At 34.2% G+C, this 22,851-nt stretch overlaps 1 protein-coding gene across 41 annotated transcripts in view; it reads left to right on the plus strand.

Moving 5' to 3' along the window:
* Positions 1–22,851, plus strand: part of C2CD5 (C2 calcium dependent domain containing 5) — a 107,067-nt gene that overhangs the window by 48,925 nt on the left and 35,291 nt on the right. For 10 of the 41 annotated variants that reach the window (XM_065031759.1, XM_065031833.1, XM_065031707.1 and 7 more), the window contains 6 exons: positions 2,187–2,282; positions 2,832–2,987; positions 5,408–5,606; positions 8,222–8,373; positions 13,798–13,883; positions 19,534–19,642. In XM_065031759.1, the coding sequence (XP_064887831.1) occupies positions 2,187–2,282; positions 2,832–2,987; positions 5,408–5,606; positions 8,222–8,373; positions 13,798–13,883; positions 19,534–19,642 (798 nt within the window). Of the gene's footprint in view, positions 1–2,186; positions 2,283–2,831; positions 2,988–5,407; positions 5,607–7,119; positions 7,245–8,221; positions 8,374–11,221; positions 11,417–11,609; positions 11,629–12,617; positions 12,652–13,797; positions 13,884–14,815; positions 14,849–19,533; positions 19,643–21,474; positions 21,541–22,851 lie in introns of those variants that run through there. The other 31 variants (XR_010466522.1, XM_065031661.1, XM_065031657.1 and 28 more) reach the window with 16 other exon arrangements.

Here is a 22,851-nt window from a genome sequence, read left to right on the forward strand (position 1 = left end):
GTTTAGCCTTGGGAGGTGCAAGGCTACTTTTCTGGCAGTTTTTTTCCTTATTCCTGGCATGAGAAACTTTCTGGCGTAGTAGCTCAGAATAGTGCAGCCCATAGAACTTGTGACAAGTGGAAAAAAATCTATGCATGGCATTTAAAGTAGTTACTGCAAAATTAAGATTAAAAAAAAAAAAAAAAAGAGATCCAGACATGGTTTTCCAGTTACCATGTGTTTACTAAAAGAATATACTTCTCCTGAAGTCATTTGGGGTGTGCCTTGCTGGGATGTTGGATAAACTTCACTTGAGATGGAAGGAAGGACTTCAAAATAAAGTACAGGATGAAATTCCTTTTCCCTGCAGGAAGTACCTTAATTGTTAGGTAGATTTCATCAGAATATCTTGAAGGTATGAGAAAATGAAGTTAATGGTATTTTTACCTTTGATTTTAATGAGACACAAATTTTGCCCCAGAAAGTCAAGGTCAGTTTACAGCAATTAGCTTGCTGCTTGAATACCTTATTGCAGAACATCTGTGTGGTTGTCATTACCATGCTTGTTCATTGTCCAGTATGAATTAAATAACCAAACTATGTTATTATAAAACCTAATTATAAATAATTTGAAATAATTAATGATATTTACTTGATCATCATTGTAACTGATGCAACATTTTTTTTACTTTTAAAACAGTTCTATTGAAGAGGTTTTTTTAAAAACATTGCATGTAGTTTTCTTACTTACCCTTTTATTCTACTCAAGTTTTCCTATCCTATATTTTCTTTTGAAGTTAAATTAGGTGAACACTTGTGTCATGATATGTACAAGTTCTGCATCAGAGAGAATTGTATTTATCTATATTTTCCTAGATGTTAGTATTTCAAAGCTTTTTTTTCTAGTTAAGTGAAAATATAATTGTGATATTTTCATACTTTAAGTGGTAGATTCTATTTATCTTGATCCTTGGCAAACAATAATCGATGCTTCCTTGAAAAAAATATAATATAATATTTTTAGTATTTTATTACAATTTTTTTTTGCACGTCCGTCAGCATGATTATTTGTGAAAGTACCTGAACCTGAGGCCCTTCTTGTTATAGTAACTGAAGGCTTCTTTCTATTGGCATTTTGGAAGATAGATAGAGGTGACTTTATTGCAGTAGTGTCAGAGTTGATCTACAAATCTAATGCTTTTTTTTTGTGTCATATACTTATGTAATAAAGGGTTCTGAAGACACGAGAGATCAGACTCATCAAGAAGTTTAGTCCTCAATATGTCAGAACCTATAATATGTGAAATGATTTCGCAGCTGGCTGGGGAAAAAGAAGAAAAAGCTCAGAAGAGGAAAGTAGAAAAATCAAAAAGGAATGGCTGTGTGTGGGGGAAATAGTCCATTATTAGTAAGGTTTAATTGTGTCCAAAACCAAAGCTTTGTCTAAGAAGTCTGTAATACCTTACTTTTTGTATATTTCTTCTCACAGTCAATGTATTGTACAAACATTTATGTACCACTTAGTGGTTATAGAAAGAACCATACATTTTCTCATTGGATTGGACTTCAGAGAGTAGCCCTACTGTGATTTGGAAACCATTTCAGGGAGAAAATGTAGAAGCTTTTTGGTGTTGGTCAGAGCTTTTTGACGTGGACAGAATTCCAGTTGGAAGGCATCTATACTGAAAGTTAGTGCTTCTGACCTTTTGTGCGAAGGGTACCTTGGGACAGTCATGGTACTTATATACTGATTCTATACCCTCCGTGCATCGATGGAGCGGGGCAAAGGATCAGAGAGAGCACTTGCTCACTGCAGCGGAGGTCACTGCAGTATCATGAGGTTGACGACTTCTGTTTTCCCAATCCCGTCTTCTGAAGTCCTGTTCTGTGCAGCAGGTATTTGAGGACTGTTGCTTGCTTCAGCCTCGAAGGCGGTGCAGAACTAGAAACCTCCTCTGAGATGGTACCTCTGCAGCAGACCTGAGAGGCCAGGAAATGTCTTCCTGCTCCTCTGGCCCAGGCTAGACCTGACATGTGAACTGCCTGTTGGATCAAACGGTTCTAGTAGGGTTATAGTACTTTCTTTGCAGAAAAACTAACTCATTGGTAATAGTGCATTAATTACTATTAACAGGTAATAATTAACAGGGCTAGTTTTGTATTCATTTCTCATACAGCTTCCCATTTTTCATGTTTTTTATTGATAGGTATTCGTGGGGAGATCAATGTGGTGGTGAAAGTAGATCTCTTCAATGACTTAAACAGATTTAGGCAGTCATCTTGTGGAGTCAAGTTTTTTTGCAGTAAGTAGAGGAAAAAAGTTTATTTGAACAGAAAACGTTTTCCTCCCTTCTTTTCTTTCTTTGCCTATTCTGTCAGTTTCCCTTCTTTCACCAGCTCGGTGCATAAGCCCAATGGAGATTACAGTAACACAGAAAATTGTTTAGCTTATTTTTCTTTTTTCTTTTTTTAAATAAATTTTTATTGTTTGTATTTCAGAACAATGTAAATAATTGTTTTTTCTTCCCTTTTTCTTAAGTTGCATTTCAGTGCATGTGCATATGCACACTGTGCTAATTTGGGTACATATTCTGTTAAAAAGGCACAAAGTGGAAAGTTTTTGTAACAGTACATGCTATAACTGATACACTGTGTAGTTATCAATGTTCCAGGATCTCCCTGAACAAAACTGTTTGGGTATGTCCACATTTTAGTAGAAAATCATGAGGATTTCTTTCTGGAATCATTCACATAATTTTCTCTGTGTAATTTTATGTTTTTCTTGAAATTCTTGCCTCATAGACTCATGCCTTATGTATTTTATATATATATATATGTGTTTTTTTTAACAGCTACATCTATTCCTAAGTGTTACAGAGCAGTAATAATCCATGGGTTTGTGGAAGAACTTGTAGTTAATGAAGACCCAGAATACCAGTGGATAGACCGAATTCGTACACCAAGGGCATCGAATGAGGCTAGACAAAGACTTATTTCACTCATGTCAGGTATTAAACATGTAGGCTGTAATGCTTATTGCTGGTTTTAGAAATATTAATGATTTAAATAAGCAACTTGCTTAAAACAAGATTGTCTGTGATTTTGGGTATTATGCTTATTTTTTCACTTCACAGTGTCTTCTGTTTCTGAAGGTTCTATTGTCCTGACTGATGGCCAGTTGGCCGGTATGACTGACCTAAAAAAAATAATAAAAATTCCTTCTTGGTGAGGCCATGCTGCTGTTGAATTTGTTGGTTGTTTTTAGCAAGATCAAAGAAACCTGTGGAACGTTCTTGAAGATGTTCTTAACTTATATGAGCAGTATTACTAGAATTTTGACTCAAACAGTTAAAATAATGAACTACTCTGCCCTCTTTGAACTACTGTGAAGTATGTGAACAAATATACACTGTCTTAGATACAACGTGTACTAATACTTATCTTACTCATCCCATCTTTTTAAAGTCAAGATTGGTTTGTTTGTTCTCAAGCATACTTCTCTATTGCCTTGCATGGATTCTGCAGGACACTTGCAGTTCCTTGAGAGACCAGTGATTGGCGTCAGTTGATGTCTCGGTAGTATAAAGCATCTTCACAGGTTTTTTTTTTTTGTGTTACTGATGCTTACAAACAGCAGTTGTGAACCAAGATTACCCTATTTCAGTGCCAATAGAACAGAACAAAACAGTGCTACTCTAGAGTACTTGCACACTAAGACAAGAGAAAAATCAGGTAATAGAGGTGGACAATGTTGAAGGTGTGAGGAATACTAATAAATTATGAAGAATAACCACTAGAATGATAGGCAGTGGTGTCAGTTCTCTGATGGGCTCTTAAGGTGAGGCTTTTTGTACACACAGCTCTGTTTTGAGGAATATACTAAAAGAAAAAGTGAGTTGAGTTTTGCAAGCATGTATGGAGATTTTTAGTAAGTGGGGCAACATAAAAGAGATCATGTAAATGTTATCCAGTATCTTCATTAGGAAAGCCAGCACATTTTGAGGAAGAATGTGAAAAAACAATATTGTCATAAATGACATGAGTTCACTTTTTCTAAGGTTTTTAATATGGCTCCCCTGGTATGTCCAGTTATAAGATTAATATTTGCGTATCTTTTACCTTGCATAAATAGTGAAGGTAGATAAAGTAACACGTGTGGTATTCTGCTAGATTTTATTAATATTTTGATTCATTGCAGTGGCTAAGAGGGAAAAAAAAAAAACCAGACCTCATAGAATTACTGTTTCATGTAATGTAATATAATACTGCACATTGCAGGCATTGTTACTGGTGGCCACACCTAAAGAATCCTGAAGAAATCTGTAACTTCTAAGAATGACCCGAGCTGTTTCAAAGATCTGTCATATTACATGTTGTGTATGTAAAAAATAATTCAGTCTCGACTTTGGCTTGAAGAGAATCCATAGCAATTTTCACTCAGCTAGAAAATTTCATACTCTAACTCAATCTTAAAGATTTTTCAAGACCAGTACAGGCATAATTTCAGCCTCTGTTAAGAAGTTTACAATAGGAACCTGTTCTGGTAATTTTAAAACCAATTCTAGAAAGCCGTAGTGATCACTTCACTTATTTCTTAACATCATTGACATTGGAACTGTTAGGCTATCCTCTGCGACAGTGAGGCTTTTCCAGTTTGTTAACAGAGGATTTTGGAAATCTTTCATCAGAAGAGAGATTATATTTTCCACCTAGTATTACCAAGGCTATCTAGCTACATAGATCAATGTGTTGTTTTTTTTTTTTTTTTTAGAACATGCTGCTAAGTATGCATCTATAGCAGACCATTGTCTTATAGCTACAGTCTTCCAGTCTTTGTATGCAGCTAATACAGAAGAGGCAGTCTTTCGTTTGCACTGAGTGGCATATTTGTTATCTTGTTTTATTTGGTGTTACAGTTTGTAGATGAGGCTGCTGTATTAAGCACTATTAAAAAGAGCAAAAAGAATGAATTAGGTTGAATAAGTTTGTAAGTGAAAAAATTACAGATGCCTATCCACATGGATTTCAAAGGTGTTGCTTTGTTCAGAACTGTATGAAGGAGTATTTAGCAACTTATGTGTATTCCAGCACATGTTTATTCATCTCTTTCTGTCTAAATAAGTAAAAAAAGGGGAAAAAAACCTAATGAAAATAAAACTCAGAGAAAAACATTTCTGAAATAACATGTTGTTTAGGCAATCAGAATAGATTTAGACAAAGAGGAAGAAAGCTGTGCAAATCATAAATATCACAGTATGTTATAGGAGGCAAGAGATTGTGACCAGTTGCTTGGCATAATTCTGTAAGATTGGATCTGTTACCTGTTTTACTGACTTGGGTGGCAATTCCAAAAGCAGAGGCCAAAGACCACAAAAGAGAATATGGAAAGTTCACTGCAATTATGAGCTCTTTGCATTTTGTTTTGTAGGTGAATTGCAAAGGAAGATTGGCTTGAAGGTACTTGAAATGAGAGGAAATGCTGTTGTTGGTTATTTGCAGTGCTTTGATTTGGAGGGAGAGTCTGGACTAGTAGTGCGAGCCATAGGAACAGTCTGCACGTTGGATAAATTAAGTAACACATCGGCATTTTTACCTGCATGTAACTCCCCATCCAAAGAAATGAAGGAGTAAGTATGAATTAATAGTGTGTAGGGAACAACTTTCATCTCTCTTCTTTTCATATTCATTCAGTTTTACATAACTAGTGTGATTTCTTTTTTTTCCCCAGATTTTTTTTTTTTTTTTTTTTTTTTTTGGTATTTTTTTTGGTATTTTTTTTGTGTGCAAGTCAGTTTATATTCTACAATTTTGAAATGGTTTAGCTTGGATTACTTACATTATTTCTTTTGAAGCTGGAGTAGTAAACCTTAAAATGACTTTTCTGAGTTTATACAGAAATAGTATTTGTTATTCTTGGGTTGTGATCCACCAGTTTTCTAACTTATAATTAGTTCTGTCTTGACTGTGTTTGTACACTGAGTATTTTTTTGAGGGCTTCTTATGATATACCTTCTGTTCAAGATATTTCAAGTTCGTTACAGTCAGGTTTAAGCATTTATGCTGAGCATATAAGAAAAGGTACATTTTGAATTCACACAGTACTGTCAGTGGTTTAGAGAATGACCTTGAAGAAGTCTCGTCTTTTCTTGTGTGCTTTGCTTTTTACTGTTGCAAAACAAGTAGTGCTATTGCAAAACAGGTACAGCTAAACAGAGTACTTGCAGAGAAACTTTTTACGATGAGAGGTAGAATTTATTGATCTTTGTTATATCTACTGAAGCACCGAACTCAGTTTGAATGTATTTTTTTTTTATTGTGCGTACAGATTAATATAAAAATACTTGCAGTCTTCAAATTGTTACTACTTTGTTGCTTGAATAAATTTGCTGTTTTCTGTTTGGTAGAGTGATCTAATTTCTGGAAGAAAAAAAGCAGCATCAAAAAGTATACTGCTTATGCTTTGTTTCTAGAGGTATCAATTTAATTAGCCTTTTTCATTAACTTGCACTGTTGTGTCATTAATAGCAATTAGGCTTTTTTGTCATGCAGGCATCAGTGTGCTTTGACTTCTCAAAATTACTTGTTTCTATTTCAAATCATAACTTGTTTAACTTGTTTGAATTTTAAAAATTTTCCATCAAAAGAGCTTCTGGATACAATGCAGCATAAAATAACAGTGGTGATTAAAAAAAAAAAGGTGGACCTAGTAACTACCAACTTAAAAAGCATTCATAAATAAATCAGTAGCTTTCACTCTGGAGCAAAATGTGGAAATTCCATCCCTCAGTTAACCCATGTTTAGCTTGGGGGTGTGTATTGCCAGAATCATTGTTTCTCAGTCCAAAATATAGGAATGTTTCTCAAAGCCAGCAAAATCAACTAATACTTCTTGTTCTTGGCTTTACTAACTTGATGCCCTGTTGCCAAAGAATCAATTAGGCATTCACAAGCTAGTGCTTAAGCTGTTCCTTTCTCTCTTTTTATTTCATCTGGACTCTTGCATGCTAGGGATTTCTGAGTCTGCTTAAAGTAAGAGATCTCCTCTAGCTAAACTTCCCTGAAATCATTTATAACATAACTTTGCAACCTGTTTGTATGTATTGTTTTCTTTTCTTCCACCTTGGCTGCAAATTCTCTCAGGTCTCCGCTGGTTCATCCGCCAAGCCATGGATGCCGCTCGACTCACAACAGCCCAATTCACACTGCTACTGGCTCACGACTTACTCAGAACTTCTCTGTGTCTGTTCCCACTCTCATCTACACTGGTACGAGACTGCTCAGACTCAAGAGCTGGGGAGAGGCAGGCCACAGGCACAGTGGTCACAAAGTGCAGGCAGGCAGGCAGTGTAGGCAGGTACCACCCATCTTTTCTCCCTCATTTTCTCATGGAGACACCTTCTGTTGTCAGTAAAGAACTCCTTTATGTGCAGCTGCTGAAACAAAGGCGATAGTTTCTTGAAAATGCATCGGAGTCTCTTCCACAAAGACACACTCTTCATTTCTTTTGATGTGTACTTCCTAAGAAATTAAGTAAAAATAAGTTGGTGTATCTGGGGAACATTCACTATTTTACAATAATTGGAGGAAATCACATTTTGATTTGAGTTCATAATTGCTTTCAAGCACAACTCAGATATGGTATTTAGGTTTTAAAATGGTTATAGGAAGGGTATGTGCAATTTGTGGAAGAGATGGTTTTAGAGAGCAGGTAAGTCAATCTGTGCATAAGTGAACTGTTTGTCAATATAGATGTTCCCATAAGATTTTCCTCTTTGCTCTGTTTTTAGCTGTGGCATGCTGCTGATGCTATAGGATAAGGAAACATTTTTTTTTTTTCTTAAAATGCATATGTGTGTACATACATAAATGTATGAATATGTATAAACACAAATATAATTTGAAATCATTTTTTCTTTATTAAACTAACTCAAGGCATTGTGTATTTGATCAGATTTTTAAGCCATAAACTCTTTTTCAGTTTTTTCTTTTGCATTTTTTTTTTTGGTGACATCTCATGCCTTTCATTTGGCTTAATTGTTTCATTGTAGATTATCAGCATCTATCTGCAGAATGCTGAATGGGTAAAACAGAATTTCTTTGCCTCTGGCCTCATCCCCAGTCTCGCACCTAAAGAATAGCTGCTGGCCCTGCCCCAATCCCATCCTGGTGTTTGGATCATGCTGCTGTCAGCCAGGTCCTTTGGCACAGGATTACTGAACATGTTTCCACCTTCTTCTGGCAGGATTCCCTTCAATGAAGATCCCAATCCCAATACTCATTCATCAGGACCCTCCACCCCTCTGAAAAACCAAACCTATTCCTTTTCACCTTTCAAGTCCTACAGTCGACAGTCCTCTTCTTCTGACACAGATTTGAGTTTGACACCCAAAACTGGTAAGGCGCTTCCACCCACTTTTTGTTTAATTTGTGTTTCTCTTCTTATATTTTCATTCAACCCCTTTTTGCTTTTTGACATTGAGTTATCAAAATGATGTGGAATTGGAGACTTCAGGTAGCACACTTCGAGTTTGAAAGAGTTTCTGTAAGGTGAAAATTTAAATCCTGCCTATATTTCCACTATTCTGGATAACATTAAAATGACATTTGTAACGCAACTCTATTCAAGTCAAAATAGAACATCTCAGTGTTAAGGGAGTTCTAAGTAATTGCCTTTTTCTTATTTCCTCCATTTCATATTACAAATCATGGGAGAACATTTCCAACCACAGTGTATTAATGGCAGTATTACTAAAGCTATGTAGTCTTCAGACCTAACATGTTGTGCCACAAGTATATTGTACACATATCTCTGTGATTTTTAACTCCTTTTTGCAAGTGTGATACTAGAAATGTAGCAGCTGCTGTCTTTTTATTCTCCTTGGTATATGGAAATGGCTTTACATATGCAGTATGCATTCTGAAAGTAACTTAAATTACACTCCAGCCATCTTCAAAAAGCATTTTTCTTTCTCCATTGGTCTATCATAAATTCTTCAACTTCTTGTTTCCTCCCTCCTTATTTTTTAGTCTGTGGTTAGAATCATATCAGTAACAATGTCAGCACAACTCAAAGAATTATTGCCTGTTTATTCTCCATTATGTGACCAATGCACTGAGTTTTGCTACTCTAGGGCAAAATATTTTGCAGAACTGTTTATTATAAAAGTTTGATTGCTTTTTAAATGGTGTTTTAAATTGTGGTATTTGAAGCTCAGAGCATTATTGTCTCCATCTAATCTAGACAATTTTAAAGCATGTTAAAGTATTTGATTCAGCTTTACTTGGTAGCACACCTTTCAATAATTTTTGCAGGCAGATAAGCTAAATGTTGCATCCAAATGCAGTTATATTAAGTATTTTACCCAGTTTATTCCCTTGGTATCTGTTAAAAAATGTTCCCAGTGAGGAGCTATCTTTCTTAGTACTATCTTCTCTGTCCCTTTTTAAACAAAGAAAAGCACACTTTTTTTGTTAGTCCTTTTGTGTACATAAAGACTTTTGTTGATAACCTGTAGTGGTCCCCTGTTTAAAGGACCTACAAGTATAACTGGGTGCTTATTATGTAGGAGAACCACAAATTCATGTGTTTGGCTTTCCTGAATATTTGAAAACCTGTGGTAAGGATTTAAATGTAACACAGATGATCGTCTTTATCAAGGTTCTGGATTTATGAAGGTGGCAGCTGACTGTGAATTTGTCAAGTTTTTAAAGCCACAACCTTGCATCATTCCTGGTAACGTTATGTAGATGGATGGACCCTCTTGTCTTTAGTCAGTTCATTCAGAAGTGAAAGTAGTTGGTACCTCTTATTCTTAGGGATTTTTCAAATATATAAAGATACCTTTTCACTATCTTTTTAGTATCAAAACCAACAGTGGGCATACCTTTGCTTGCTAGCACTGTCTTTGTAGCAGCTGTAACTCTACTGAAACTTGTTTTAAGAGGATTTGGTGGCTGCATTAAAAAATTTCGTATCTTGATGTCACATACTAGATTTGAATCTTATTAGCTTAAGAGCAAATGAGCTGTTTGTTTTATATTTTACCAAAAATTTGATGATGTGCAGAAGATACTTTCATAACATATTAAATTCAGTATGTTATCATTAAATAATTCACTGTATATGTTTAGGCATCTGTTGTCATTTCCTAAGACTTATTAAGTTGGAATATTTCAATGTGAAAGTTGGTGGTAGTTGAAAAAAAAAAAAGGCAAACGTCATGTGGCATATTAAACATTATCAAATTTGCTATACACATTACTCAGATTGGCTGATAGGAAAAATGAAGTATTTGGTGATGTTTCCGCAGTATATTACCTCTATTTCTCAGTCAGATAGCTAGTGTGTTCATGTGTTTGAGATGGAGACTAAACTGGAAAAAGAGTGCAGATACCACAATTTCACAATATGAATAACTAAATAGAAGAGATTGAAGCTTGGATCTGCCTAAGTATCTAGTTTTCAATAGCTCCAAATCAGAATAATATTGCCATAATATCGTTTGTAAAGTACAGTTGTGATTGTGTTATCTATTCTGGTTTATATCTGGTCTAAATATGAAGAGAAATCATTCTGTGATGAAAAAGCTTGTTTTGGTTTGAAGTCAGACTTCTGTGAATAGTGATGTATTTTATGCCAATGCAAACTAACAAAATATTAACCTGACAAAAAGCATGTCATATTGCAATCAGGTAATACATTTTGATGTGATATAGTATATGTTTGGAGGAAATTGAGAAGGTAGGAACTCCTTTTCTTTGTGGGAACTTAAAATTCTGCAAGATTTACAACTCTCAAATCATAAAACAAATCCATGACTTCTCTGGAAAATATCTTTTTATACCTATATAAAAGATATACATATATATTAAAAAAACCTATATATAACATATGTATATAAAACATAGATTAAATATGTGAGAAGACTGTGTTATTTGGCCTTTACTCCATAGTATTTATTATCAAATTTTGTATAACATTTAAAATACATATTAGATTAGCATGGCTTTAAAAAAAATAATTTCAAAATAAAGTTAATCAGGTCATGATTTTTGAGAACATGCTTCTCATTGACATTGTGGAGTTGTGTTGTCATTCCATTTCTCTGTATGTTGAGAAATAATTTAGCAGTAAGGGCTGGTTCATTTGGAGAAAAAAATGCTTCATTTTGATTTCTTCCGTCTGTTTCTTTAGTCATCTTCTGAATCTACATCTCTTTGTCTCTATTACTTTCCTCCACAGCACCTTCCCCACAGGGACCTAGGATTTTCCTGTTTCCCAGCTCCCCTACACTCTCTTGTGATTCCCCACATCTTAAAAAGTCCTGTCTCCTCCTCTCGGGGTCTGCCCTTAACCCTCTACACTCTAGCCATGTCAGCCCAGTTGTTCTGAGGAAAAGTGTTTCTTTCACTGAAGAGCTGCTTCTGGCTGCTTCTGGTAGGATCAATCTATTATGGCCTTTTAAGCAAACTTTTAAGAAAATGTTGTTGTTATTTGATACGGGGGCATTTAACACACAGCCTTCTATAACCCTATGTTTTTGTTCAGTTAGCCTCTGAAAACTGCTGGCTACATGACTATTCATATCATCTCGTGCCTCTGCCCCAAAAGCTCAAAACAGCTTCAGAGCTTCTTATAGGATTTGAAACGTATGTAGTTCATGCTACAGAACTTTCTCCTTTTCCCTTGCAAAATTTCCTTTGGTAATTTAACTAAAATAATTTCTTTTTTTTAATCCCTCTCATTCCCTTCACTTTGTTGTTCCTGTATTTTGCATGGAACAAGCACTTGCTCATTAATTCATTCATAATTTATTGAAATAATGGCTATCAAAAGGCTAGCAACTCTGCTCTTAAAATTAAGCTTTTAAAAAATTTTTAAAGCCCATACAAACTTTATTTTTACTGCCTCCTTTTCCATTTCACTGACATGCATTATTTTCATAGTGTAAATGGTTGATATTACTACTTTTTTCTGTAGAAACTATTTTGATCAGTTTGTATTTTTTTTTAGTTTGTTTTATGTCCTGTATTTATGCTATGTTTGTCTGTATTAAATATTGTATAGTCCCTGACAATGATGTCTAGAATCAATGTCAAATAGTAAAAGCAATTTAATCTTGTTTAATGGGACTATACACGTACTAATATTTTTGTTTCCTTATCCAAGAACAGCTAAAAATATTTGTTTTATATATAATTATATGGTAATGATAGCCTAGTAATGTTTTGAAAATGTTAGGAATGAATTAACATACATTATTGTCTGGTATTATTTCCACCTCTCCTAGTCTTTAGCTAAAACAAAAACCAGTACTTTGATATATATGTACAATCTAATTCATGTTTATTAGATGCTTGATCAGAGGAAGAATGAAACTAGCAAGGAGATCTTATATTAAAGTAGTTACAGATTCTGTAAAAGAAAATCTTGGCTTCATTCATAACTATTTGCACTGTGGTATTTGTATTTCATACTGCTCCTGACACATTTTTTGTTCTTTATCCTGTGATTTTCTATACAACTTAGGTGTTTATTTTTGCTTTGTCAAGTTAGCACTGATGATTTTAGATACAAGAAATACCAATTATAGTATGTTTTTAGGCATGAAATATTACCAAGAAAATCTGATTCACCAGCATTGTGTTTACTTTAGGAAAAACACAATCTTGGTATGTGTTTATTTTTTACTTTTGTGATTTATAACCGTAGAGCAAATAACTTACTGTCATACATATAACCTGCATCTTGACACACTCAGTTAAGAGTACAGTTCCTTGATAACAGATAATTCAACAGCAAAGATATTTTTGTATCTAATAAACTTTCCATCTCTTCAGAAAAGCTCCTGTACTGGGAGGTAGGAGTGGGAGCAAGATACATGAAAGAAGGAAAGAGATAATTACCCATATTATGCAAAATTGGAATTTATTTCTTTTCATTTACAAATAATCTGCAGGTTATGTGTGTGGAAATAGAGTAATCAAGTAAGTCTGGCAATTTTAAATGCTGAGCAGTAGTCCTTAGCTTATTTGAATGAATCAGATGAGTGAATATTTCATTGCATAGATATTAAAGAAAATAAAAACAATTGGTCTTTGTTTTCAGAGTTTATATTTCCAGTCAGAGGATGTGCCTTGCCTATGCAATTTTTTGTTTGGTCCCAATTATGCATTATATAGCCACTGCTGTGGTTATGTGTACCGTCTCCTCCTAGTGGTTAGGAAAGCTGATTTAATCACTCTGAAACTCTCAGCCAGATTTTTATTACTTTAAAAAAATGATAGTAGACAGAGATATTTGACTGTAGAGCCATCTAGCAGAGAGGCATCATTCAACAGGGTGGAATTAATGATGACTTTGCAGCCCTTTTTGATAAGGGGCGAAAATGTGATTATGTAGAAACTTTCTGTGAACAGCAGAAGAGGTAGATCTATCTTGAAATCATCAGCAAAACTCCCAGTAGTAACAGGAAAACAAAAATGGGAGTTGGATGTTATAGGCAATAATTGCAAGCCCAGATCTTTGTCTTTGTATTTTTTTTTTAGTTCAGGTTAACAGCAGAAAAAGATCTTGGATCGGGAGGTTTTGTCCAAATGCTAAAAAAACACTGCTAGTCATGTGAAAACCAAACCCCAGAACACCATGTGTGTGTCCCCCAAATTAAACTGTGATGCTCAGCATTTTCTTCTGAAAATTAAAATGATGGGGATAATTTGACTGTTTTCAATCACGATTTTATATAAGTTTAAATCAAAGTTTGATGACAAATTATAATATATGTTTCTTTGAATGTCATTTGTACTGATACTCTTCAGGAATGGGCAGTGGGAGTGCTGGAAAAGAAGGGGGGCCATTTAAAACTCTTTTGAGACAACAGACTCAGTCAGCTCTGGAACAAAGGGTAAGGCATTTTATACCTATATTTTTGATCTACTAAAGTGAAAATTTAGCTTGTAATAAGTTAAATGTTTCCTGTTACTGTCTGTTTAAAAATATGCGTAATTTTAAGGTCTGAAAACTTATTGCAAATGTTGAATGTTTAATAACCCTTTTATACACAAATTATTTAAATTTTAATATATTACTAAATCATTAAGAAAAGTGGAGCAACAACCGCAATGTGCACAGCACTCAAGTGATTACAGTTGGTGTTATAAGAAACATATAGTAAAAATTGCTGCTATTTAGTCTAAGTCACAGATGCATGTAGAAGTTTAATACTTTACCATCATGTATTTAGTTAAATTTTTACGGAAGCCACATACAGAAACATTGGAATAGCTTTAAACAGATGAAAATCCCATTTATCATTGCAAAAACTTTCAGTTTTGAAAAAGTGTTGGTGCATAATTTTGGCTTCATTCTACTACATGAAATGGTGTGCATGTAGCCTTGAAAAATGGTGACTGAAACCTAAACCACTTCCCAAGCAATAAAAGGGTTTCATGAATTTACAGCTTTTCGAAGAACCTCTATAGGACTAAAAATGCCATCTGTTGTTATGCTGAATAGACTGTATAATAAAAATGGTGGGTTTAATTGTTTGTTTAAATTTTGGAAATGAGCCTTTGCAACTTTTCTTTTCAATAGATCATATACTGTATTTGTGAAAATGTTGTTAGGGAGATGTCTTGAAAGAAGAAATGTGAATGTTTCCTATTCAGAAATAAATTCCAGTTTAATTACAATGTCTGAATACCTGAAGTACTCACATAGAACCATATATGTTTCTTGAAAATAAAATCAGCTACATCTGTGAAATATAAGTGAATAGCTCCTATTTTGAGTAAGTGGATGATTCTCTTCTCATTTTTTGTGTTATCCATTTCTAAGGGAGGATCGCCTCATAGGTTCTGTAGAAGGCGGGTATGTTCCAAAACATTGTGTGACTCTTTTTTCAGCCCATTTTTCTTGTGTTGAGGATTTCTAAACAATTATTTGAATATTTTTTTTTTTTGTGAGGTTTTGCACATTTCTTTGTAAACTTGTTTATGCAGGTTTTTAAAAATATTTGTTGTTATTTTTAAGAACATTTATCAGATCGACATATTTTTGCTTAATATTTTGCATGTTGATACATTTCAGTTAAAATTTTAATTTCTTTTTAAATACAAATTCATGGCTTTTTGCTTTTAGTGTTTTAGTTTGAAAAAAATGCTTTAAAAAGAGCCTTTTCTCTGTTTACGTTTGGGTTTGCTAGCATTTCAGACATTTCATGGCTGATCTGTCATTTCCTTAGGAAGGTTTTTAAAATAATTAAAAATTTAAATTAAGAGCACTTATATGTAGAGCTTGAATTATTTGCACATTGTTTTGATAAGGCCTGTATATTGTCTAGTGGAAAAAAAATATGTAAAATGGGAAACATGTTGAGCCTGTTATTGATGACGCAGAAAAGCATGCAGACTGTTAATTGATACAAAAAATATGTTCCTACTGTCTTTCTGAAAATCTGTTGTTGGATGTGTTTTGGTATGGTTACCTCTTATGTTTACCTTAAGGTTGAGTTACTTAACTAGAAAGAATAACACAGGTTATTTTGTCTGGTTTAGTGTTTCACGCAGAAATAGTGCACTCTAGTTACTTGTCTGGATTAGTTAGGGTAGCACTTATTCGGGAAAACAAAGAATAAATTCAAACATGTATTTCCACATGTTTTAGATATATCATAAGTTCTTTTGAGTCTTAGTTCAGTTTATTTGGGTATATGGTAAATTACCTAAGATATGAAGATATAAAGATATAAAGCCAGTTCATTTAACTGGATGTCTCCACAGCTGCTTTTTTTTTTAATTAAATGTGGTTTTAATGTGTTACTTATATAACCCTAAATGCAAACCAGAACAGATATTGTTGGAAGGGTAATATTACTCCATTTCTTCCAGGGAAAATACACCAGCTGTGGAAAACTCACATATGTGTTATGTTGTACATTAATATATTTTTAGCAATTCCCAGGATGCCTGTTGATAACAAGTGTAGCTATAGCACAACTATGTTTGTCTATATTTTTATCTATAAATGTATACACTATATTTCCATCAGTGGGAAAATTTGAGCTTACTTTACTCATAAAAACTTAGCCTATGTTTTGTAGCAATGGCCAAATGCTGCTCTGGATGGTATTTTGTATCTCTGTTGACCTCAACTTGGACATATGCTGTCTTATTCCTCCACATTTGCATTCTGCAAGTGCTTGAGAGATCTTTACTGCTGCCTTTTCAAAATGGAGATCTGTTGATCTTCATCTCTGAAGAGCACTGCTAGATACCTGTTGTGTTAGAGTGCAGTTCTCTCTGATTCTCTTGGTTGAAATGCTGATTTCAGCAGCTTTTTTTTTTTCCCAGCAACTTCTTGTTACTATCCAGCCCATCCCCTCAGTTCAGTCAAAGAAAAATTCTAAGGTTGTTTGGCCATTTTGTGAGATGGCACAGTAAATGTGCTTAGAGTACAAATAATTCAACCAAGAAATTAACAGTATGTTAACATGGACCAGTTCCCCACTGTGGTTCAGCCCCAAAAGCTCTATGAACATACCTGAGTATTGTGAGCATTGTCTGAGGGAGTGGTACAACGATGGGAATGAGTGAGTGGCTGGAAGGGAATCTTGAGAACTGCTTCAGCTGGCACTAACACCAAATGATACGTGTGTGTAGCCTTGTTCCATGTGCTTTTGCATTATTTTGTGTGTCTTTGTATGAAATGTAGTTAAAAAAGAGGAATACTAGCAATACATGTATGCATAGACAAAATCATTTTAAAGCATTGTATTAAATGAATATATATGAGGATTTTATTGTAACCTTATCAGACTTTCCCCAAATGCCAACTGTAAAATCTCTGTAGTTGCAAGGATTTGAACCAGTGACAGTTCTTTCATGGTCTGTGCAGTCAGTGACTGTGAGTTGGTATTTGTAAAATGATTGACCATTTTCAGTTGTAGCTTAGAAACTTTAAGATCATCGTGGCTTCTCACACATGGGAATATTCTGTCCTTGCATCACCTTGATGTAAGGATAGTCCTTTGCAAATTACAGTAGCAGAGGAGGTCTATAATGTGGAAACACTCCCATCTGCCTTCCATGGAGTAAGTATAGCTTTATGGTTTTGAAGTATGACAGCATACCACATGTAGTTGAAGCTGGAACTTGTATTTGAGTAACATAATATTTAAAACTCCAAAACATCTAAATGAGCTTAAAAAATAGAAAAAGAGGGGAAAAAAAAAAAAACAAACCCATCATAGAAACTGATGGAATTCCATCTGCGTGAGAATGAATGAGGTGTTGCTAATGGAGTAAGAGCACGTCAGAAAGGTTCAGTGAGTCAGCTAGATGTGTCTGTGGCTGAAATTAACTGATAGGACATAGTGTGTATGGTAGTATAGACTTACGAGTGTCAATATATTGATTGAGATAAAACCATGTTATTACTGCAAAGTTTTATTCCTGGTTTGAAGTGTAGGCAATCAGGCAAGCTGGAAGTCTGAACATGTTAAAATTACTTGCAATACTTAGCCTTATGAAAATGAACAAAAAATGAAAGTAATTTCTGAATCTCCATATAGATTAAAAAGCATCAGATTTGCTTATGTTTTAGAGCACGGAGTATCGTTCACTACATACTGCTTTAGCACAATGTGTTGAGTATATATGTATGTATAAAATATAAATGTAGTATAGGCTTAATGGAATTTCATGTAGGTAGAATTTCATTGATTTTGATAGTTCGTGGAAAACTAATTATTTTTAATATCAATGTGGGTAACTATATTCAAGGGACAGAGCAAGCATGTATGTTATATATTTAGTTACAAGTTATGCAGAATGAGTATTATGGAATTATACAGGGACAAATATTAGTATACTTGTGAATCACTAAACAGTTGATATAACAGAGCCACAGTGAAAGAGGTTTCCAACAAAGTGTTGATGTACTGCATTTTTTCCATTTTGCAGCTTGAAAGACGTACAGAAAAGGCATTCAGACCGTATTGTAGTCAGAGGTTTCTGACTTCTGATAAATTGCAAAGCACTTTGTGATCTTTTAGAACCTTCTAGGGGAATCTTTCCTGTAGTCCTCTCTAGAGATCCATCAGTGGTCCTGCACACAGATTAGTCAAGGAGGTTTGCAGAGTCCTATGGTGAAATCTTCCTGCTTTTTAATTGCATGTGCATAAGGCACAACTTCTGGACTTTTGTGGGTTTTGGGGCTTTTTTTTTTTTTTTCCCAGTCCTGGTTGTTGATCCTATAATTGCTGATTTCGAAGTTTTTCTCTTAATTTCGAAAGTCTAAGCCAAACGAAAATCCAGAAAACTTGAAGTTTGTAGGACCTTTAAAAGTTGTACAAGTTCTAATGACTAGAGCAGTAAGAAGTCTGAAGTATTAATTTTAAAATCAACATTGGGCTTTAGTTTAAGAGGACTTTTCATGCCATGTATTGCTGGAAGAACTGCGATCCTCATTTAATCTGCATCATATATACTGTTAAGATAGAAGCTCAGTTGAACTGTACTGTTGCAAGTGCTTTAAGTATGTGAGAAAGGAATCTATACTATACTTTCTCTCATATAAAATTATGGTGTTTATTTTAAACATTTAGCCAATCATCATGACTATACAAACCATTATTGCATGATTTTTCTTTTTTTTTCTCTATGCATTTACTATTGATGAACATAAATCTATTACCTTTCCCCCATAAATGTGCTGTTACGTGTTTATTAGACGTTCCATGAAACGTCTGTAGAAAATAAAAACTTCCAGTTTTGGGCTCACCTCCTTTAAATATGACTGTTTTACTTTATCACTTGTGTAATGAAAAAATACTGTTACCTTGCCTCTTGTATGGACTGCATTTTTGAGTAGTTGCTGAAACTTGTTAATTCTTCATTTTGATTATGAATTGGTAAAAACTAATTTATGCAAATGATTTGGAAGTAAATTTCCCTAGTTTAAGAACTTAAAGTTGTATATTGAAGACTGATGCTTTATCCTAGAAGATGGATATTTACTTGTTACATTTAGAGCTTATGACACTAGCAGAACAGTCTGATAATATTTTTTAGGTATGTTTTCCTGTTTTAAGACATTTGTCATTCTTGCAAGACTGCAGTTTGTTTTACCCTGTGCTTGAGGATCAAACTGCAGTCAGGTGTAATAATAAGACCTAAAAAATGGAGAAAAATGTTACTTTATTTGTATTAGCTAATGAAAGTAGAATTATGTTGTTTAGTTGCCATCCTAAAAGTGGACCAGTAGAGGCTTTGTTAAAACAAATATGTCAGGTATTTATTATTTATTAATATTGTGCTGAGATACAACTCTATGGGGGAAAAGTATTCTTACATTGTATAATACTTCTGCTTTTATTATACTGTGGGTATATGAAGACGTATGGTTATGAGTGCTTAGTAAGCCTGCAGGATGCGTTTGGCCTAATGTAGTTGCTTTGCCTGTATTTCAGGGAAGTTATCAATTCACTGCATGTTTGTTGGCAATTAGCAGTGGTTGGTAAGCAGTCATTTGATGTTTGTTTTTAATCATAACAGGAATTTCCATTTTTTACCTTGACGACCTTTCCACCAGGCTTTCTTGTCCACGTTGGTGGTGTTGTCAGTGCACGGTCCGTGAAGCTTCTGGATCGCATTCACAATCCTGGTATGTTAACACAAGAACAACTTCCTTGCCCAAGTCCTGTTGTAATGATCATGTACTTCTAATCTTTGTGACTTGATAACGTATCAGTATTTGAATAGGTAAAAATCTATTCTAACAGTGTATATTAAAAGCAATATTTTTTCAGACAATCATTTAAACTTGACAAGTAGTAGTCATTCAGTGGGTATGTTTTTAGTGAGAAACTTTTCAGCAAGCTAATGAAATAAAGTACTGTGAATGCAGTAACTCTGCACTAAAAGCTGTCTTTGAATTTTGAGGGGTTAATTATTTTTTTTACTACTTTTTAATATTAAAACTTGATGCAAGTTTTCCATTCAAACAAAAATGAGATGAAATACTTGATCCTAACTATTAATGTTTTTTAATTTTCAGCTCATTGAAATCCTTAAAGACTAATGACTACAATTTAGCTCAGTACATATTCTTAACCTCTACCTTTGCAGCTTGCTTTGTCTTCTTAAAAACATGTACTCAACAGGACCTTAAGAATTTTATTTGGTATTTACCTGGGAACCCCAGTACTGGAACATGTGATTTTGCATGTCCTAGTTCTGACATCACAATTAGGTGACCTTTGACTCTTAAGACTTTGTTGTTGTATTCACTGAGAGAAGCGGAAGAATACTCTGTAAAAAGTTGGAGTTAACAGCCCACTTAAAAATGCAGACAGAGGAGAGTGAAAAATAGCACCTGTAGTGGTTTTATGTGCACTAGTCAGGAGTAATAAAACAAAGTTTGTGCAAATGCATCTTTTAAAAGCAATTAAAAATATATATATATTTTTACCTTTTTCTTTCTTCTTCATGTGGGCCAAGGCAAGTAATTCTGCAAGCAGATAGATTGTTGTTGATCTAAAGATTCAGTAAACTAACAACATAAGGTAACATCTGAGACTTAATTTGAATTTTAAAAGTCCCTTAAAGTAGGGGGTTTTAAAGCATATGAGTATACGGTATCTTTTTTTTTTTTTTCATATTTCTAAAATTTATTTGTGCAGTGGAGAAAAGATTTCAGAGAAATGTTGAAGTATAATTTATATGTGAGTCCTCCTTTTCTTAGTTGTCTTAGGCTTCTCTATTTTCAATGGATTTCTGATACAGGTCACATATGTGCAAAATATAATGTGTGATAAATTTATTTACAAAAAAAAAAAATCAATTTTGCTCAGAAGGTCTAAAAACTAATTTCTTGCATTATGCACTCCTTTATTTTTACCAACTGACTGAAAGCAGTATAAGAAATAGGAGAAGATAGAGATGCATATTTGCACAACTAAATTGGTCTTTGCAGTGTTTTTGTGGGACATATAGATTGCTCCTGACAAGTGACTGTAAGATGCATGAGACTTTGAACTCAGTATATTGCAAAACAATGAAGAAAAAAATGGGAGGGGGGAACTGAAGGCACATAGCTATGGGAGGGAAAGTGAAAAAGTAGAAAAAGAATTTCTGATATAGTGATGATCATACTAAGCATTTGAGTCAAATAAGTCTGTAAAATACTAAAGGAAAGAAAGAAACTGCCCAACGGATAAACAGGAATGTGAAAGAGGAAAGAACATTTGAAGGTGGATTGAGAACTTGTGAATAAGATGATAATTGCTATATACTGTACACTTTGATCACGCCTAGTGCTAGATTGCTATAGCATGCTCCTTTTTTCCCTTTCTATTTCAGCCTCTTATTAACTCTGCTGTCTGTGTCTTTCCAGTTCCTGTGGAGTGGTGTTGTCAATTGTGTTCTTGTTGGTAGTTCTTTTTTTCACTATTCTGCTCCTATAACTGATCTACTAATTTGCTGTTTTGAACTCAGCCTTTGTCGGAATTATGGGTAACACAAGATCATACAAACTGCTAGACTGGAATAGTTTCAATTCAGGTATTTTACTAGTCATTCAGTACTACATATGCTGACAGAAATTATGGCAGCTCAGTGAAGTTATTAGAAATGCTGTAGGATATTTAGGTTAATGCTTCAAATTGAAATCTGTTTAATCATCAAAAATGCCTAAATGTCTTGTTTTAATGTTGTTAAAGGCTTTCTTTAAAATTGCAAAATGTTGTTTCAAGTATAAAATAGTATTGCTAAGAATAATTTAATATCAATCTGGAAAGAGGAATGTTCAGATTATTATTTTGTAGTAGTTTTCAGCTCAGTGTCCGTGAAGCAAGTAATTTAGGGAAAGATAATGGATTCTTATTTATACAGTTGGAATCATATCAGGTGTGAATTTTTTTTTGTTGTTGGTTGGTTTGATTTGGGGAGGGCTGTTGCTTAGTTTTGGTTTGGCTTTGCATGAGCTTGCACTTTTTTCAAAGGTGACTGTACTTCTGTTAATTTCAGGAAATTGATGAATGTGTATGTTCTAAATAATAGATACAAAAATTGTCTGAGAGAACGGAACATAGATGAAGAGGACTATCTCTTTAAAGAGAAGAATAGCGTTTAGTCTGGGATTTGTTTCATAAATCTTGTATTGTAAAGTGCAACCAACTTGCAGGACTTACAGCATAATTGCTCGAACTTTTTAATCACTTTAACACCTAACTTGAAAAAAGCCCCAATATTCTATTTTTAATGCAGTTTTAGGGATCAAAGTGTGTAACTTCTTTGTGTAGCTGCAGAGAGAATGGATGAGTTGATGATGCAGTCTACATAAAAGCCGTATAGGGGAAGATATAAAGCTTGAATATGTTTTGGTTCTGTAACTGAATTATTTTCTTTCACAGAAATATAAACATACAGTGAATGTGCAAATTACATTTCATACTGTTGTCTGGGTGTAGTGTGGGGTGCTTGAAAGAACACAGTAGAAAACGTCCATGTTTTTGCTAGTGTCTGATGTGGCTATCATTCAGAACTAGTTGAAAAACGTTTAAGCTTGACCTTTTGCCTTTTTTTGGGAGAATTTCCAAGTTGACTTCTTGTACATCAGTGTGTGTTGATAATGGGAGATTAAAGCAGTTGTCAGAGGCTTTTCTGAACAGAGTGAGGGTGTCAAGTTTTTCAGTAATATTTTACTCTACTTTGCTGCAATGTTTCCAGAGGACTGAATATTCCTAAGTGTTTTTATGGTTAATATGAATAGTGTTTGAATATTCTTTTTTGGAGCACATGTGCCCTTGTATTAATGAAATAATTTTCTTTGGGACTGTGCATTATTTTTCTGTTGCAGAGTCCTGCGTAGCT

The sequence above is a fragment of the Columba livia genome, chromosome 1 (genome assembly GCF_036013475.1).
Source record: "Columba livia isolate bColLiv1 breed racing homer chromosome 1, bColLiv1.pat.W.v2, whole genome shotgun sequence".
NCBI classification, from domain to species: Eukaryota; Metazoa; Chordata; class Aves; order Columbiformes; family Columbidae; genus Columba; species Columba livia.